The sequence below is a fragment of the Panthera pardus genome, unplaced genomic scaffold (assembly GCF_024362965.1).
Source record: "Panthera pardus isolate Hobbes unplaced genomic scaffold, ASM2436296v1 HiC_scaffold_13, whole genome shotgun sequence".
Lineage (NCBI taxonomy): Eukaryota > Metazoa > Chordata > Mammalia > Carnivora > Felidae > Panthera > Panthera pardus.
Window position 1 is genome coordinate 116232882 of NW_026526688.1, and position 14507 is coordinate 116247388.

At 36.4% G+C, this 14507-nt stretch overlaps 1 protein-coding gene across 3 annotated transcripts in view; it reads left to right on the top strand.

The window, feature by feature from the left end:
* The window catches only part of TBCK (TBC1 domain containing kinase), a 225574-nt gene that overhangs the window by 15092 nt on the left and 195975 nt on the right, over window positions 1-14507 (top strand). For 2 of the 3 annotated variants that reach the window (XM_019416577.2, XM_019416570.2), the window contains exon 3: window positions 13035-13107. In XM_019416577.2, the coding sequence (XP_019272122.2) occupies window positions 13035-13107 (73 nt within the window). Of the gene's footprint in view, window positions 1-13034; window positions 13108-14507 lie in introns of those variants that run through there. The other variant, XM_019416616.2, reaches the window with a different exon arrangement.

The window sequence follows — 14507 nt, forward strand, 5'->3', positions numbered from 1 at the left end:
ATTCAGGTCCTTTATCCACTTTGAGTTTATTTTTGTGAATGGTGTGAGAAAGTGGTCTAGTTTCAACCTTCTGCATGTTGCTGTCCAGTTCTCCCAGCACCATTTGTTAAAGAGACTGTCTTTTTTCCATTGGATGTTCTTTCCTGCTTTGTCAAAGATTAGTTGGCCATACGTTTGTGGGTCTAGTTCTGGGGTTTCTATTCTATTCCATTGGTCTATGTGTCTGTTTTTGTGCCAGTACCATGCTGTCTTGATGATTACAGCTTTGTAGTAGAGGCTAAAGTCTGGGATTGTGATGCCTCCTGCTTTGGTCTTCTTCAGAATTACTTTGGCTATTCGGGGCCTTTTGTGGTTCCATATGAATTTTAGAATTGCTTGTTCTAGTTTCGAGAAGAATGCTGGTGCAATTTTGATTGGGATTGCATTGAATGTGTAGATAGCTTTGGGTAGTATTGGCATTTTGACAATATTTATTCTTCCAATCCATGAGCAGGGAATGTCTTTCCATTTCTTTATATCTTCTTCAATTACCTTCATAAGCTTTCTATAGTTTTCAGCATACAGATCTTTTACATCTTTGGTTAGATTTATTCCTAGGTATTTTATGCTTCTTGGTGCAATTGTGAATGGGATCAGTTTCTTTATTTGTCTTTCTGTTGCTTCATTGTTAGTGTATAAGAATGCAACTGATTTCTGTACATTGATTTTGTATCCTGCAACTTTGCTGAATTCATGTATGAGTTCTAGCAGACTTTTGGTGGAGTCTATCGGATTTTCCATGTATAATATCATGTCATCTGCAAAAAGCGAAAGCTTGACTTCATCTTTGCCAATTTGGATGCCTTTGATTTCCTTTTGTTGTCTGATTGCTGATGCTAGAACTTCCAGCACTATGTTAAACAACAGCAGTGAGCATGGACATCCCTGTCGTGTTCCTGATCTCAGGGAAAAAGCTCTCAGTTTTTCCCCGTTGAGGATGATGTTAGCTGTGGGCTTTTCATAAATGGCTTTTATGATGTTTAAGTATGTTCCTTCTATCCCAACTTTCTCGAGGGTTTTTATTAAGAAAGGGTGCTGGATTTTGTCAAAGGCCTTTTCTGCATCGATTGACAGGATAATATGGTTCTTATCTTTTCTTTTATTAATGTGATGTATCACGTTGATTGATTTGTGAATGTTGAACCAGCCCTGCATCCCAGGAATGAATCCCACTTGATCATGGTGAATAATTCTTTTTATATGCTGTTGAATTCGATTTGCTAGTATCTTATTGAGAATTTTTGCATCCATATTCATCATGATATTGGCCTATAGTTCTCTTTTTTGTTACTGGGTCTCTGTCTGGTTTAGGAATCAAAGTAATACTGGCTTCATAGAATGAGTCTGGAAGTTTTCCTTCCCTTTCTATTTCTTGGAATAGCTTGAGAAGGATAGGTATTATCTCTGCTTAAATGTCTGGTAGAACTCCCCTGGGAAGCCATCTGGTCCTGGACTCTTATTTGTTGGGAGATTTTTGATAACCGATTCAATTTCTTCGCTGGTTATGGGTCTGTTCAAGCTTTCTATTTCCTCCTGATTGGGTTTTGGAAGAGTGTGGGTGTTTAGGAATTTGTCCATTTCTTCCAGGTTGTCCAATTTGTTGGCATATAATTTTTCATAGTATTCCCTGATAATTGTTTGTATTTCTGAGGGATTGGTTGAATAATTACATTTTCATTCATGATTTTATCTATTTGGGTCATCTCCCTTTTCTTTTTAAGAAGCCTGGCTAGAGGTTTGTCAATTTTGTTAATTTTTTCAAAAAACCAACTCTTGGTTTCGTTGATCTGCTCTACAGTTGTTTTAGATTCTATATTGTTAATTTCTGCTCTGATCTTTATTTTTTCTCTTCTTCTGCTGGGTTTAGGCTGCCTTTGCTGTTCTGCTTCTATTTCCTTTCAGTGTGCTGTTATATTTTGTATTTGGGATTTTTCTTGTTTCTTGAGATAGGCCTGGATTGCAATGTATTTTCCTCTCAGGACTGCCTTCGCTGCATCCCAAAGCGTTTGGATTGTTGTATTTTCATTTTCATTTGTTTCCATATATTTTTTAAATTTCTTCTCTAATTGCCTGGTTGACCCACTCATTCTGTAGTAGGGTGTTTTTTAACCTCCATGCTTTTGGAGGTTTTCCAGACTTTTTCCTGTGGTTGATTTCAAGTTTCATAGCATTGTGGTCTGAAAGTATGCATGGAATGATCTCAATTCTTGTATACTTATGAAGGGCTGTTTTGTGACCCAGTATATGATCTATCTTGGTGAATGTTCCATGTGCACTCGAGAAGAAAGTATATTCTGTTGCTTTGGGATGCAGAGTTCTAAATATATCTGTCAAGTCCACCTGATCCAATGTGTCATTTAGGGCCCTTGTTTATTTATTGACCATGTGTCTAGATGATCTATCCATTTCTGTAGGTGGAGTGTTAAAGTCCCCTGCAATTACCACATTCTTATCAATAAGGTTGCTTATGTTTATGAGTAATTGTTTTATATATTTGGGGGCTCCGGTATTCGGCGCATAGGCATTTATAATTGTTAGTTCTTCTTGATGGATAGACCCTGTAATTATTATATAATGCCCTTCTTCATCTCTTGTTACAGCCTTTAGTTTAAAGTCTAGTTTGTCTGATATAAGTATGGCTACTCCAGCTTTCTTTTGGCTTCCAGTAGCATGATAAATAGTTCTCCATCCCCTTACTCTCAATCTAAAGGTGTCCTCAGGTCTAAAATGAGTCTCTTGTAGACAGCAAATAGATGGGTCTTGTTTTTTTATCCATTCTGATACCCTATGTCTTTTGGTTGGCGCATTTAATCCATTTACATTCAGTGTTATTATAGAAAGATACGGGTTTAGAGTCATTGTGATGTCTTTATGATTTATGCTTGTAGTGATGTCTCTGGTACTTTGTCTCACAGGATCCCCCTTAGGATCTCTTGTAGGGCTGGTTTCGTGGTGACGAATTCCTTCAGTTTTTGTTTGTTTGGGAAGACCTTTATCTCTCCTTCTATTCTAAATGACAGACTTGCTGGATAAAGGATTCTCGGCTGCATATTTTTCCTGTTCAGCACATTAAAGATCTTGTGCCAATCCTTTCTGACCTGCCAAGTTTCAAAAGAGAGATCGGTCACAAGTCTTATAGGTCTCCCTTTATATGTTAGGGCACATTTACCCCTTGCTGCTTTCAGAATTTTCTCTTTATCCTTGTATTTTGCCAGTTTGACTATGCTATGTCGTGCAGAAGATCGATTCAAGTTACATCTGAAAGGAGTTCTCTGTGCCTCTTGGATTTCAATGCCTTTTTCCTTCCCCAGTTCAGGGTAGTTCTCAGCTATTATTTCTTCAAGTACCCCTTCAGCACCTTTCCCTCTCTCTTCCTCCTCTGGGATACCAATTATGCGTATATTATTTCTTTTTAGTGTATCAGTTAGTTCTCTAATTTTCTCCTCATATTCCTGGATTTTTTTATCTCTCTTTCTCTCAGCTTCCTCTTTTTCCATAACTTTATCTTCTAGTTCACCTATTCTCTCCTCTGCCTCTTCAATCCAAGCCGTCGTCATTTCCATTTTGTTTTGCATTTCGTTTAAAGCGTTTTTCAGCTCCTCGTGACTGTTCCTTAGTCCCTTGATCTCTGTAGCAAGAGATTCTCTTCTGTCCTCTATACTGTTTTCAAGCCCAGAGATTAATTTTATGACTATTATTCTAAATTCACTTTCTGTTATATTATTTAAATCCTTTTTGATCAGTTCATTAGCTGTTGTTATTTCCTGGAGATTCTTCTGAGGGGAATTCTTCCATTTGGTCATTTTGGATAGTCCCTGGAGTGGTGGGGCGGACCTGCAGGGCACTTCCCCTGTGCTGTGGTGTATAACTGTTGTTGGTGGGCGGGGCCGCAGTCCGACCTGATGTCTGCCCCCAGCCCACCGCTGGGGCCACAGTCAGACTGGTGTGTGCCTTCTCTTCCCCTCTCCTAGGGGCGGGATTCACTGTGGGGTGGTGTGGCCTGTCTGGGCTACTTGCACCCTGCCAGGCTTGTGGTGCTAGGGATCTGGCTTATTAGCTGGGGTGGGTAGGCAAGGTGCACGGGGGCAGGAGGGGTAGGCTTAGCTTGCTTCTCCTTAGGTGATCCACTTCAGGAGGGGCCATGTGGCAGCGGGAGGGAGTCAGACCCGCTGCCAGAGGGTTGGCTCCACAGAAGCACAGCGTTGGGTGTTTGCGCGGAGCGAGCAAGTTCCCTGGCAGGAACTGGTTCTCTTTGGGATTTTGGCTGGGGGATGGGCGAGGGAGATGGTGCTGGTGAGCGCCTTTGTTCCCTGCCAACAGAGCTCTGTCTTCCGGGGGCTCAGCAACTCTCCCTCCCTTTGTCCTCCAGCCTTCCCGCTTTCCTAGCAGAGCTGTTAACTTATGACCTCTCAGATGCTAAGTCGCGCTTGCTGTCGGAACACACTCTGTCGGGCCCCTCCGCTTTTGCAAGCCAGACTCGGGGGCTCTGCTTGGTCGGCAGGCTGCCCCTCTGCCCCGGCTCCGTCCCGCCAGTCCGTGGAGCGCACACCGCCTCGCCGCCCTTCCTACCCTCTTCCGTGGGCTTCTCGTCTGCGTTTGGCTCCGGAGACTCCTTTCTGCTATTCCTCTGGCGGTTTTCTGGGTTATTTAGGCAGGTGTAGGTGGAATGTAAGTGATCAGCAGGATACGAGGTAAGCCCAGCGTCCTCCTACGCCGCCATCTTCCCTATCCTCCCCCTACTCTGACGTTTCTTACCTTGTGCTTTGGCATACATAACATCAGTCTATTGGTGTTACAATATTTTTAATAGTCTCTTCTAATACTATGGCCCTCCTTATGCTAGGTGCCAGATATATGAATATGACTAACATAGGATCCCAGTTCTCAAGGTCTAGAAGTAGTAGAGGAGAAAAATACAAACTTGATTATAATATAGTAATAGTTGTTATAACAGATGATGTACAATGTGCCATCCCATGGGAGTACAAAGGAAAGAATGTTGAATTCTACACTGAAGAGTGTAGATATTTATCAAACTCCTATACGTAGAGTTTAGGTGGGATAGGGGACTTTGGAACGCAGAGGAGTAGCTTTTGTGTTTGAACTTTTATTTACTTTCATTTGTTCTAATGGTACCACTGGCCTAAAAGGATTAACAGATTTTCAAGCGATGCTCTGGCCTTTTATTGTTGTCATATTCCTAAGAAAGCAAATCTTAATATCATTTTTTTAAGTTTATTTATTTATTTAGAGAGAATGCAAGTGGGGGAGAGGTAGAGAGAGAGGGGGAGAGACAGATAATCCTAAGCAGGCTCCGCACTGTTAGTGCAGAGCCCGATGCAGCGTTTGAATTCGCAAACCATGAGATCATGACCTGAGCCCAAGTCAGACACTTAACCAACTGAGCCATCCCAGCACCCCAATATCAGTATTCTTCATTAATCATTCTTATTTTTAAAGGAATTTACATTTCTTAATTTATTATAATCTTTTTCCCAGAAAATTGACACACAGCATTATGTATGTATACATATAGTATTATATATATATTATATTATATTGTATGTGTATGTATGTATTATGTTATATGTTGTATATATTATATTTTATGTTATATATTATATGTATATACACGTATATATGTATATACCATAGTATATATTATATGTACATATGCATATGTACATATGCATACATACGTATGGTATATACATATATATACACATACATATAATATATACAGTTTGCTCATGAAAGAAAATATATAATCAAGATGGGGAGAAAGGAAACAAAGAATAAGGTATTAAATTAGTAATATTAATACATAGTTTCTTCACATTAACTATAAATTTTTTGGTAGACTTCTTGTAGGTCAAGGCAAAGATGAAAATTTAACCGCTTCAAACAAAATAATTTCTAAATTTTTACTTAAATCTGGAAAAATGATCAATTGCGAGCTTTATAATATTCATGCAATGTATTGTATGTTCAGGTGATATATGGAGACACTAGTATAGAATCTTCTTTGGTATGGGGATATGAGATATCCTATGTTATGTTGTAATGGCCAGTGTTCTCGATATACCTAGCTAAATTTGCTTTATTATTCTTTTTTTTGTGTTAATCTCTAAGCAGAAACCTCTGTAAATTCTTGTCCCAATTTTTCTGTGAGTGAACATCTAACTAAATTAAATTTAACACTCTGTGTGTGTGTACGCGTATGTACAAGCATTTTCTGGTTAATGAGTCTATAGTTTTAATCTGATCTCAAAAAGGAATCATAATGTAAAGAAAGGGTTTAAAAGCACTTGTGCAAAGTATTGACTACATGGAGAGAATTTTTCCTGTTTATTTAAAGACAATCTGGAGAAGTTCTAATGTAGGCAGCAGCCTCCAAAGTTGATTTGACCTGTGATAGGTGTGCCCTATCACATTATTTGCCAATCTAGACACGTACATTCAGAGCCACTGTATAGAGTTTTGCACAAAACCTTCTGGCTGATGCAATAAGGAGGAACTGAAATCTGATTCTCTAGTTCGTTCTGAAAGGAGGGGTGCTTTTTGTAATTGGCTTAAATATAATCATGAAGAGGAGTGGTAACTATACCTATAGTACACCTTATAGATAGCGCTAGCCATTTGCCAAAAGTCTAGAAAGGAACTTTTGGCAAGTTTGTTATTGTTTAAAAATTTTTTTTTTTTTTTTTGCTTAAGTTTTTATTTGATGAATGGCTTCAATGGCATTAACCAAATGTTTAAAAATTATAGGAATTATTTGGGGCCTTTTATATCACCAAAGAGTTGATAGATATTATCAATCCCTCAGTGCCTCAAACACTTCTTCCCACCACTACCAATCTAATTAAAAATTCTAAAGAATTTCCAATTGTTAACATTGATCCAGTTTCAAAACTACTCCAAGCAAAGCTTGGCAATATAGTAGATTCTCATTATCATTCATGACTGGTGACCATAATTAATGTTGCTGTTTTTCATCTGCAATTTTGAAGTATGCTTGTCTTCCCAAACTCTTGCTATCTAGTTCTTAGGACTTCTTCATTCTTGTATCCTAAAGTGGCTTTTACTTCTTTCTACTATGTCCGGAAGTTTGTTTGGAGCATCACTTCGTACGATTGGAGTCTTGCTTCTATCCAGTTCTCCCCAGACTTTCTTTACTCAGGATAATTGACTCAATAATCTTAGCTATTTCTTACACTCCTTGTTTTCTTCCCTTTACCTAAATGATCCCCTGTAAACACTGAACTTGGGAAAACCTTATGATATAACCCCTCTGGGGAACACTATTGCTTACTTTGCACAAGACTTTTATTTTTGGTTATCAGTGGCAAATAGAAACTGATCTCTTTAGCACTGTTAGACTTTGTCACTACTGAAGCTAGCTCAACAATCTGGGCAGTTCCCTTAGGCCCATCCACCATATTTCTGGTTACTATGCTTACCCTGCTTGCCCTGCTCCTATCTCAGCAGCGCCTTTTCTAGGGTAACATAGGTCTTGGATATGTAAAGTAGTCGTATGTTTTAAGTTTGACTGCCTGGAACGAAAATATCAGTGATTGTCAAAAAGTTAGGGAATTTCATTATCTTGTTTATATTGGCAATGTCCATTGTCCTGAAAAATTGTATGCATAAAGAGTAAATAACTAAATTAAAGTAAGTATTGTATAAAGTTCTGTTTGTTCCAAAGCATTCCTATGATTTCAGTTACATTTAGTTTGAAAAATTTGAAAAGGTTCCATTCAGCAATCTCCTTGGTGTACAACACATACTTCTCGATGTAACACCACATGATTTTGGTTTGGACTCCACTTAACTGTCTGCTCAAACAATTTTGATTTTGGTTCTCTTTCCCCCTTTTATTTTGTTCTTGCTTTGCAGCTATCTCACATCTTTTTATGGTTAATCCTCCCACCTTCCCATTCATACTTGGAGTTACGTGTGACATGTGGTCTGTTTTTGTAACATTACATTTTCACATGGTGGGTTAGCTCAGAAGTCAGGCTTTCACTGTTTTGTATAGATCATTCAAAACTGATTCGAGATGATGTTAGTTTCTTGCTAACTCAGGATGAAGTATTGAATCTCAAAAATCGTGGACATTTTATTAGAATTTGAGAACTTGATTTATTAATAGAAAAGTTGAGCAAAGTATCTTTAAAAGACAAAAAACCAAAAACCATGAAAAAATTTAAGTTAACAAATTTAATCTTTTTCTTTTGAACTTGAAATTTCAACAGGGTTTAGAAACAGAGTGAGGATTATAAATGGTAATGGTAATCATTTTATTTGGTATTAATTTGCCCAGAAATCTTCTGGTGATTGCTAATGAAATAAAAAACAAAATTATTTTAACTAATAGAGTTGAAATTCAGGTAGAGAATAATAGAATTGTTAAGGACCTCTAAGATAATTTGTTCCATATTTTTAGCTGAATATACATTTCAATCTAAGTATCTCTACCCGTTCAGAGTTCCATGAGAGAACTAGAACCCGCAGAATATTCATGTTAAGAGATTAATTGCTAGGAACTGGCTTATGTGACTGTGAGGATTGAGTAGTTTGAAATCCATACATAGGGCAGGCTATCAAGAAGGACAAGCTGAGCTCTTGGACAAGAGCTGAAGCTGCAGTCCATGAGCAGAATTTGTTTTCAGAGAAGCCTCAATCCTGCTCTTAAGGCCTTTACAACTGATTGAATTAGAATCGCCCAGATTATCCGGGATAATCTTCCGTACTTAAAGTGAAGTGATTATAGATCTTGATCATTTATAACAATATGCTTTTACAGTAACACCTAGATTAATGTTTGGATAACTGAAAACTATAGCCTAGTCATGTTGACTCATAAAACTGATCATCACAATGACCTTGTAACAATACTGGGTTTTAAACACAGAATTTTATTCATCAGTTTTGTCACATAAATATTTATTTAGATATTATATTTAAAAAGTGATGAGCTAGTCTCAGTTTTTACTGTGAATCACAAAAGAATGATGTAGTAACTATATTCTGATAACCTTTCATACTAACATACTCACAAGTTACCTTTTTTCCTCTTAAGTAAAAAAAAAAATTATTTAGATATTTCTTTTAGTCTCTTCTGATTCAACTCCTTCATTATCTTTCTTGCTGAATATTGTACTCTTTTCAGTTTCTTAGCATTGACTGGAAACATACAGCTCAGGCTGTAGTTACACTGCAGTGATACTTGGCATTCATCAAATATTTGTTAGAAGAAAGATTATTTCACAGTTCTTGTATGTTTTGCTCTTTAAAGTTCATCTTAGTGTCACATTTGTTTTTTATAAATAATGCCACTACATTGCTGACTTATATTTGGCACATTACTATTCCCAGATATTTTTGTCTTATTTTATTCTGTGAAACTATATTGTTTTTATAACAAACAGAAGTTATTTTCAAACAGTGGTCCAGAGTTTCAGGATGAAGACTCTCTAATGATTTCTAGAAAAAACTGGTTCATATTGGAAACATTGTTTTGGTGTACATTCCATTACCTCTGGGAGAAACTTTGATATTCTGCCAAGGATTATGTCTTTGCTGTATTAAAGTAATGGTTTAAAGTTCCATAGAATCCTGAAGCTTTGGCAAACTCTGGTTTATGATATTTTGAAGGAGTTTCCAGAAGAAGCCCAGCAATTTTTTTTTTCTAAATTATTTTAAGCCAGACAAATTTTAATCTAGTGCCAACACTTTGGAAATATCTCATGGATATGGAGACTTATGGATAGCCAACTTAAAATTATAAATTAATGGAACATGCATGATTTAATAAATTCTGTTGTTTTTGTTTTATATTTGAAATCAGCACTATTGAGACATTATTATGCCTAGTTTACAACAAAGGCATATAATTTTCTACACAGGACAGATCTCTATTTAGATAATGACTATCATATAAGACTCTTACTCATTTCTAATGGCTACATCATGCCTTTGCTGAAGTTAATTTATTTAACAAATAGTTTTGTATTAGATACTTGCATGTTTGAGGTGCCATGCAAGTTTTTTATTTATTTTTTTTATGTTTATTTATTTTTGAAGGAGAGAGAGACAGAGTGTGAGCAGGGGAGGGGCAGAGAGAGAGGGAGACACCAAATCTGAAACAGGCTCCATCCTCCAGGCTGTCAGCACACAGCCCGACACAGAGCTCAACACGGAGCTCAAACTCACGAGCAGTGAGATCATGACCTAAGCCGAAGTCAGATGCTTAACCAACCGAACCACCCAGGCACCCCTTGAGGTACCAGTTTTAGACACTGATGATACATTTTGAACAAGACCAACATTCCTGCCATCATGAAGCATATTATCTAGTGGAGGACAAAGACAATCAATGAAAATGTATACAGATTCTTAGAGTTGAAATAAGTGCTACTAAAGTACAGTATAGAGTTGATTATATTATAGGAGGAGCAAATTGATCTGGGGGCACCAGAAAAGTGTTCCTTAAGGAAGTCACATTTAACTAAGCAACAAATAATAATAATAATAATAATAATGATAATAATAGCTAGCATTTAGATAGTGATTGCTATATGCCAGGCACTATTCTTGACCCTTATTATGTATTAACTTATTTCAACCTAACAACTCTATGAGGTAGGTGCTGTTTTTTTTTTTCCTCATTTTATAGAAGACGTAACTGTGGCACAGAGAGAGAGTAGCAAATTTCTCCAAGGTCACAGAGCCAATGAGTAGTCAGCCTGGGATTTGAGCTTAAACAGATGAGTTTGTGCTCTTAACCACTATGTTTCTTGATAGGAGTTAGCTGGGAGAAGAAATGGGGAAGATCATTTCAGGCTAGTACTTCAAGATGGGGGCAAGAAGGCCAGTACAACTGGAGGTTGATGAGCCAAAGTAACAAAAGATGAAGGTAGAGAGGGAGTTATATACTCAGATTTATTATTATTTTATCACTTAGACTTTAGTATGAAAATGTGATGGAGGGTAAGAAGAATTAACATGAGATCAATTAAGAGATTATTGCAATGATCGAATGAGAGGATACTGGCTTGGACCCACATTGTGGTGGATGGAGCAAACCATGGACCCTGGAAATATTTGGGAGATAGAAATAGCAGGGCTTTTTGTTTGGATTTGAGAAAGGGAGATTACTCCTAAGTTTCTAGCCGAAGCAGCAGGCAGGATGGTGTTACTAGTTTTCTGATAGGACTCAAGGGAAGAGACTTAGGAAGCAAAGGATAAGCTCAATTTAAGTTCTGTCAAGTTTGAGGTGACTTTTGTGTTAAAGTGAGAAATTATCTATAAAAGCCTGCAATGCAGAAAGGAGTTCTGGACTTGAAATAAAACTTGCCAATTTTTTAGCCCTGGGAGTAAATGAGAAAACACAGTATGAAGATCCAGAAACAAAGGTGGAGGAACTGGAAGCATTTCAGTTAGGGTAGAACAGGTGCCATTGTACAGAGGAGACTGAGGACAGGCAGCGGGGTAGGTGTTAGGAAAAATGACAAAATGTTGTCAGATGAAAGCAAAGGAATGCAGCAGCTTCCCATTTGGTTTTTCTGATAGTATTATTTGTTTTTTCCTCTTAGAATTTCATAGTTGTACTAAGTTGCTTCAGGTTCAACTTTGCTTACTTTTTTGACTGAACTGTTTTTCTTTTTCATTCTCTTTTTCCTTTTCTCCCCCTCATTAAATGTTCTTTTCAATTTAATTTTCTGTAAGTCCCTATTTAGATCACTTGGAGTCTTTCATCTGACAGTGATAGCTTTCATATAGAGCATTTGTAGTTTTTCTGTTTCTGATCATTCTGTATAATGCCACCACTTCCGACAGCTTCAGCTTCTGAAACTTGACCCCTGTGATATACTGCCCTCATACCTCGCATGACTGCCTGTGTACCATTGTCCTTCATCTCTACTCCCACATGCAAGCCCATATTTTGAACCGGTTGTTACTGAGAGTTGTTCCTCATGCTAGATCTCCTGTTCTGAAATTCTCCTTTCCCATCTGCTATTTCATTTTTTCTACCTTAATTACTTTTCATTTTCATCAAACCTCTTTTCAGTGGTCACTATTCTCAATCTGTTTGTGCTCTTACTTCTTTGTTTCATCCTAGTCTGCCATCTATATTTTGTGTTAACTTTCTTCCTTATCTAACCCATTTTGCATAGATAGTCACAGAACCCCAATTTCTTTTAAGCCCTTGATCTCTCCTGAAATAACTTTAGAAGTTCCCAACCACTTGTAAAACCAGTTGTACTTTTCTCTCACTCCTGTTACATTCATTCATTTAAAAAAAAAAAAATGTGTCAGACAATGTGTTAGTCATTAGGGATAAGTGATGAAAAAAAATATATATAGATTGACCCTCAGAACTGTGCTATCGTATTCTTAATCTGTTGGAAAATAAAAATTACATCATAATATTGATTGTGCCCACCAAAATTTTATATTATTACTTAATATTAGCAGGCCCCATGATGTTACAAATAATCCCACATCAATTTTCTGTTCTTTCTTCATAGTCATGATTCAGAACATTTCTGCTTTTCTCAAGTTTCTAAACTCAGTTTCAAAACCTTGTGTTTGAACCAGACTGCCAAGACAATTTGTCCCTAGCTCCCAACTTCCCTTTCACTTCAAAATTTCTTTATATCTTCATCCAAGATTTTCCTTTTCCTAGTCTGTGTCAGAAGAAGGGTCACTTCTTTCTTCCAAAAGTAAAACTTTCCATCTGTTTTTCCTGATGCGCATGGGAGAAACTCTAGACAAAAATACAAGATGACATGAAATTGTTATTTAATGTGATGTTTTATTGCATATTTATTCTCTTTTATATACTTGGTAACTATGTGGTTAATACAGAGTTTGAAAAACTCTTGAAATACTATTAACACTGTAAGTTAATATTTTTAATGGGCTATATTATTTTGTTATTAAACATTTTTTAAATCAAATATAAAGTGGATTTACTTTGTTTTACTCAGAGAGACTGGTGGTGGTAGCTGAACACTGTGAACGGAGTCTAGAAGACTTGCTTCGAGAGAGGAAACCCATGAGGTACCGTGTTATATCAGGATAATTAAGTGAACAGCAGAAATTGGCAAAAAAAAAAAAAAAAAAAAAGGCATTTTAACGTTTGAAACTGCAGAGTTTTTACTTCTTTTGTTACTTGTTTAATGATAAAATCCAGGTGCAAATTTTATTTTAGGAAATTTAATTCACAGGCCTCACAAAAATTCAATGTTGACATTGTCCAGTGTCCAGTTTTTATGAGCTAGGCATTCTCCAGAGTACTTAGCAAAAAAATTCCTAAAAAAGATATATATGAAAATTTGAAATGTTTTCAGTACTAAGCATTTCTGTAGGTGAGATTAAGAGTATTTTCCTATGAGTAGTACTTGGTAACTTCTAACTGGTATTCCTAGGGACATAGTAAGTTGTGTTAAGGAAAGACCATGTTGAGTGGAGAGAGAATAATCATAGCTTGGGTGGAATCTAATGATATAGGTTAAATTACATTAATTCAGTGGTTCAGTAGTTACTTTCTGTCTCAGACATTTCTGGGAAGAAGCGTATGTGGTATATATATTATTACAAATATACTACTAAATGAATTTCTTCACACATTTTTCTGAAATTATCTTAAAATCATGGGAAATATTACTTTAAAGTTGTACTAAGCCAATGAAAAATGTTTGCCGTAAGTCTTTGTAGGATTGTAATTATCCATCCTCTTTTGAAGAAATATTCTTATTCTTGATTAATACTTTTAAATCACTGCTATATCCTAGATGAAACAAATTTTTTTCAAGGGAGGAAAAAAATGTGTATCTTGCTAGATGGTAGTTATTTAATAAAAGTATAACAAATAAATTGAATAAAATACTTGCCTTGATCCTTTAAATGATTTGATTTTAAGTGTTCTCTAGAATGAAAGAATGCACATACCAAGTATACCATTGCCTTACTTCTTTGGAAGAGTCTAATCTGACCATAGGTACTAAAAGTGACTTTTGTATATATTTAGAAGTAGCTTAGCCTTATTTAATGAATATGTTTTTATAATTATGATTTTTACATGTCATAGTCTTTGATTTTGTGTTTTTAAGAACATCTTATTCTGTTTGCCAGTTTAAACTTATCCTTTAATTTATAGCCACTGATGTTAAAAAGTATTCTCTGTGAAAACTAGTTGACATCAAAATTGAAAACAAATTGTAGTCACATCTTTATGAAAAAAAAAACCAAAACAACACTTTATTTTAAATCCGCTTGGATTAAATTTGTATAAAGATTAAAACTAATTGTAGCCATGTCTTTACCTCGGAAATATATAACTGAGCCTGGGTTAACTTTGTATAATGATGCACAATGCATTATGTATGATAAAAAAGCCACTAACTAGCTGGGCAGCCTTGGACGATTCTTTTAATCATATTTCTTATCGATAAAACAAG